This window comes from Sturnus vulgaris, chromosome 1, assembly GCF_052056855.1.
Source record: "Sturnus vulgaris isolate bStuVul1 chromosome 1, bStuVul1.hap1, whole genome shotgun sequence".
Lineage (NCBI taxonomy): Eukaryota > Metazoa > Chordata > Aves > Passeriformes > Sturnidae > Sturnus > Sturnus vulgaris.
In genome coordinates this window covers 120,970,854-120,976,853 of record NC_142243.1, presented here as the reverse complement: position 1 = coordinate 120,976,853, position 6,000 = coordinate 120,970,854, and the positions used below count along the sequence as shown (strand labels likewise).

Genomic DNA, 6,000 nt, shown 5'->3' with positions numbered 1-6,000 from the left:
CCTTTGGCATTTCAGTCTGCATTTTGGCTGGTTCTAATGAAGACAAATTCTTCTCAATCAGGATTGTTCTGTTTGTTAAGTGAGACAGATGGCAACTCACTGTATTGGTAATGATTCTGATTTGGGATATACTTATTTGTGTTCCCTAGCTAAAAGGTGGTCAATATTTCAAATGGAAGAGAACTCAGGTTCTGTCTTTGCAGAATTTTTGTGATATGTACACAGTTCTGAAGGACCTGTGAAAAGAACCCTATTCTGAAGGACAGAAGGACAGGTTTTAGACACATTTAGACAATTCTGTAAAACGTGGTCCAGCAGACATGCCTTGGCAGAAAATCAAACACACACTTCCAAACCTCTGCCAGAACTGTGTGTTGAACCTGTGCCATCAAGGAGGGTGCAGCACTCATTCCTGATCCTCCTACTTGGTCCTGAGGGCAGCACTGGGTTCAGATGAAGGGTTTTATATGAGGTATATCCAGCCCCAGGAACACTAAAGAAGGGGATTTTTTTCAGTTGCCATTTCTTGTTGACTTTGTCTTAATACTTACATAATACTCAAGTTTCAGGGAAGGTTAACCTGTTCAGGCTGTGTTTTCTCCAAAGTCAGTGAGGCCTTTAAGTTAACCAACTGGAAAGCAGGTGGATGTACCCTGGACAAGACCCTGGTCGCCTGAAAATATTAGACTCTACTTCCATTGTATTTTTTAGTATCCCCAATAGGTTCATATTGGTAAATAACAGATTTTAGGAGGGAAAGAATCAAGACAAGCTTTCTTCTAGCTCTCACCTGCTCAGACTTGAGAATACACAACAGAAGAGAAGACTGCAAATTTAGGACCTAAATGTTGTTTAGATCAGCTGAAGATTTCTCAGGGTATCTATGAAAGAGCTGTTCAGCCTCTGGTGCAGAGGTAGAGAAACACATATCAGAAGGAACAGCCTTCCTGGCTGTCCTACCAATGAAATGTTTAAGTGAAAAAAGTGCAAAATCACAAACAGGCTCAAAACCCTCATGATGTTTCTGCTCAATGTTGAGGCACATAGGCTCTGTAGAGAGACGAGACTCTCTGGGGCATACAAATCTACACAGCACTTTATATTGTAATTAAGATGAAAGAAACAAAGTGTTCTGTTAAAAAGACTTCCAGCTCTCCAGAGAAAATAGCTTTGTGTATCACTTTATGCTAGTGGTGACAGAATAGAAAACAAAATACCACAATTACGTACATGTTCTTCATCTAGAAGTATTTACAAATAACTTTACAAATTTTTACACGCATTTTTCAGTTTTGCTTGTTTACTTTTAAATTAAGGGAAAAATTAGTCCCCAGAGGCTTCTAAGGCTTCAGTTGGTGCCTTGTATTGTACATTCATGCTTGGCTTCTTCCTGGGAGAAGGGAGGAAAGGAGTTTAAAAATGTGCAAATCACAGACATCTAAACAGCCCTGGGTGTAAGGGTTCCTAGAGATGGACATCCATTAAGCAGCAGTCCTACTTCTCTTCAAATCAGAGACAGCTACCCGAGATGGACTTGGGGCAAAACAGATTAGGAAAGGAGGAGTCATATACGAATTGCAATAATTAGGTTCAGTACATTAGTGCTTGAACATCTGGGTAAGAAGAGATCAACTACTGCATTCTGCAGTTCAAACAATGCAAGGAGTGGACATTGTGAATTCTAAAGACAGCGCTGAAATGATTTCTTGAACACTGTTAGGGTTTGACTCCTGATGCATATTTTGGAGTCAAAATTACTGTTTACTGACACAATCTTTACCAGGCACAGTATGATCCTCTCAGTCAAAAAATACTGACTTTTTGAGAAAGACACACCCTTCTCCTAGTCTTCACAGGTTGTTTTGTTTTCATGCCTCAACACCAAACATTGTAAAAATATTGAAATTAAAAAAGAAAAGAATTTACAATTTACAAGTGTCCATATAAGTAAATTATTTAAAAATTCAAGATCATCTACAAGGAGCTACGAAATAACCACGCTGATAATGACACTGAGCCTGTGGGAAGAACAATCCACATGCTGTGAGGAACAGATGTGGTGAGTTTCTTCCAGAACAATGAGTCACAAGGTTGGTCTTCTTTTCTAAAATCTGTTTCTTCAGCTACAGCAGCAGAAGTCTTGAGTCCATGTTCATTACTTACTTCTACCTAAAAAACAGGAGATAAGAATTACTTAAAAATGAAAATCTATTTTTTATATCTTCTAATTTGTAAGCTGTAAATTCATACCAGCTGAGAAATTAGTAACTAAAAAACAAGTGGCTAAATCTCATGTGGTCACTAATTTCACCAGCTGTGAGACTCATCTATATGGTCAAGAATGAATGGCTGGGTACAAAGCAGTAGCTTTGTACTGTGCATACCACAAAAGTAAAAAACATTTGGGAGAAGTCCCATAGCTGATAAAGCAAATCTGAAGCTTAAACAATAATAGATTCATTTTAGCATAGTATATTTCAACAGCATGAGACATATTTTTACCCAGTTATAAAATTCTGAAGTGATCTGATTACAAACATGAGCATTTGAGCTGGACTCACACTATTTATAGTCCTCACCAAAGTGACACACTTGCTGAATCTGTGTCTTCTCACATGACTCCTTGTAACCATTTTCACTTGTGTAATCTTGGAAAATCTATGTTGATCTTTCAGAGCAATTTAAAGATGGGTAAAGTCTCAAGAGAAGATACAAACAGGACAGGATCACACAGATGCATCGTGGAGTGGTGACTCTCCATTGGCACAGTTTTTCATAGAGTGGACCACTTCCACAAGCACAAATCAGTAATATTCTTAAAAAGGCTAAGGACATCCCTAACTGGAATTAGGGATTCGATGTCTGTCCAGATAGAGTTGCTCAAAGCTGTAGTAGTTTTATATTATTTTATTATTATTACTACAATTACAATTAAAATTTTCATTATTATATTAGTACATTGTTCTTATTACAGCATGATTATGATATTATATTTTAACATATATTATAATATAATTATTATTAATATTAACCTCTAATGCAAGCCAAAATGTAGCTTCTTATTTTTTCCTTGTAGCCTCCATGCTCCTCTCATTTCCATATATCAGTACATGGTTTCTAAATATTACTGAGTGACCTGGCTGTTGACACTTTATTCAAACAGGCACAAGTGTCTTATTCATAGTCCATATGCTTTAGTCCCAAAGAGAATACGATTTTTTTTCTACTCTCCCTGCTGCCTCCTGCCTTACACACATCTTAATTGAAACTACATGGCTGAGGGCAGAGATCCTGCTTCTCCTTGTCCCATAGTCCAACGGAGTTACAGGCTGAACAAAGAGCAAACAGGCAAGCCATGATCATTCATAGCTGGATTAAAAATTGTTCCCCATGGGAACAAGTTCAAATTTAACTTCTTCCCAGAGGTGAGAAGGAAAACTAATCTTAGTCTTGCTAATCATTAATAATTATGGTAGCACTAAGCAGGCATTACACTGAATGTGAGCACTTGATAAAAGCAGACTGTCTTCTGCATCGTTTGGATGAGACCACAGAGCCTTGTATTTTCAACAGGCTATGTTTAGTTAATTTATGAATGAAATAAGGGAAATAAAAGGGATGAGAAAAAAGGAAATATAGCCAAGCTTTCAGCTATAAAGCAACATTTATAAAGGCTTTTAATGTGTTTTTACAAGCATTATTCATGTTCAATTCTAAGAGAATTCTAACTATCAGAAAGAGTTTTCCACAGCCTGGACACCAGGAGTCACTTTTTAGAGATACTAAGAATTTTCAGACTGTATATAACATACATATAGCAATTAACTTACCAAAAGAAGTCAAGAAGGCTAATGTTCTGCAGAGAGATAAGTATCTGCAAATCCTGGCACAATCCAATGACAAAATAATTTCCAGCATTTTGGCTTCAGATTCTGATCACTCTGATCACTAACAGTAATTTCCCTCCCAGCTTAGATAAAGGTCCTCTATATCTTTCAGTACATACAACCAAAACATCAATAAAGAAGGAAACCCAATATCATTTCTGTCCTAGTTTTATACTCTTTCAAGCAATAAAGAGGGCAGAGAGGCCCGTCCCAGTAGTACAAGGACACACATTCATAGGAAATGGGAAGATAACCCTTACACTCCAGTACTGTTAGATCACCCACAACCCCCAAATCCTTTGAGCTATTTATCAAAAATCTCCTATCAAAGAATAAATTCTCTGATGCTAGGACTTTTCTACTGCAAAACAAATGAATATATTTTGCAGGAATCTACTTGTAATCATTTCATGAACATATCTTTTATTCTCTTCTTTAATTATACCAAGTTTGCTAAGAAAGTACTGAACATTTATGCACTTGATGTTTATAACTAATCTGAATGCAGGTTTAGAGATTAAAATCTTTTATTCAGAGGTGTAAATGCTGCTGGCGTGGCCCTCTTGCTCCTGAATATCAATGTAACTTTATACTCTAGCAGCTTATTCAGAAGGTTCAAACCCCCATTTTGCAGTCATCTTTCTGACAGAAAATACAGCAAAATAGACATTTAATGAAAAATTACTAAAAAAAAGTAAACTTCAATATAGAGCATGTACTTAGTCAAAAGTCAAAGGGTTCATAATTTTATTTAGTTGTCTTAATGTGTTATTTGTTCCTGTTCTAGTATACGCCATCATTTTGGGCCTTCATAATTCTATAGCATTTAGATAAATTTTTAGTAAAAATTTGTCTCTGTTTATTTCTACAAATTGAAAGCTATATCATGAATAAAATAGATTTTATAAACCTGAAAAAATTAATAAAGTTACGAAGTTCAGATGTCAAGTTCCAACCCCAAGCAATTTTTAGCAATTTTCCATTTTAAATTAAAACCCCTAGCACGTGTACACATGCATACACCAGGAAAAACCTTCAACCCATTCTAATTTTGTTAACTGATAAGTAAAATAGAGTAAGTCATTAAATTAGTTTCAGTCAATTAGCTGTATACGCATTTCATGCTGCATTTAAGAGGCATGAAAGGCCCAAAGGTAAATTTAAAGACAGAGAGCAACATCACAAGTTCCAGCCATAAAGAATTTCCAAATTAACAACTTCTGGTTTACCAATACTACTTTGAAAAATCATCTACTTCAAGTTATATGAGGTTCTGCCAAAAACCAATACTAGGAATGTCTCTCCATATCCTATTTTTTTCCAAATAAAAATAATAGATATGCATTCAAACTTATTCATTAGGTAGCAAAGCAGGAAGAGTCTATGAAAATGTGATTTTCATGGTGCAAGCAAATAAGTGATGACAAAGAGATAATGAAGTTCCAGTGAAACTCTATAGATAGATTTTAAGCTGTTAAGCAGTTTTTCAGCAAAACTTTTTCTTTCAGTAGCTAGACAAATGTAAAAACTACTGCTTTTCTATAAACGGGTTAATCTCATTAAGGTTTCTGCAGCCACAGAAGCTATAAACCAGCTCTCTTCTTGCTAAAAATTCAGCAAGGAAGCAATTCCATCCTTCAGTGAGAGCCTCTCCTTGCGTTAAGATGAGGCACGACGTGGCAGACATGGTGATATCGCTAATCCTGGCTTTAGCAGATATGCCATCAATGACAAAGCGTCCTTACTCGAATGTTTTATGTGGATTAATTTTTAATTAAGTCCTAATTAAAATATAATTAAATTATCAGTAATCTGATGCCCAAATTATTTTAGGAGAAGGTTAGCTTTCAGTTCAGTTCAGTTAGAAGGATTAATGTGGTCCGTGGGACCAGAACCTTACCTACAGGCTTTACAGGCTTTAACTCAACATGTTCCTGGGGGGGCTGTCGGTAGGAGTATGTGTCAAGTCCACCTATGAAATCAACTGAAAATACAACAGTTCCAGAAATGAACAAATGGAAATGAAAATATGTCAACTGAAAAAGAAATGTGGATAAATTATGTTAAAAAAACCCAAAAAACAAAAAAAGAAAAAATTAAGTGCATGCACAGG

At 36.0% G+C, this 6,000-nt stretch overlaps 1 protein-coding gene across 1 annotated transcript in view; it reads right to left on the bottom strand.

Annotated features, from left to right (window-relative positions):
• Positions 1-1,165: 1,165 nt before the first annotated feature.
• NKAIN3 (sodium/potassium transporting ATPase interacting 3) overlaps positions 1,166-6,000 on the bottom strand; it is a 338,790-nt gene continuing 333,955 nt past the window's right edge. Inside the window, 4 exon segments of the mRNA XM_088175531.1 lie at positions 1,166-2,055; positions 2,058-2,150; positions 2,152-2,169; positions 5,792-5,871. Coding sequence (XP_088031657.1) covers positions 1,975-2,055; positions 2,058-2,150; positions 2,152-2,169; positions 5,792-5,871 — 272 coding nt within the window. The 3' untranslated portion in view covers positions 1,166-1,974.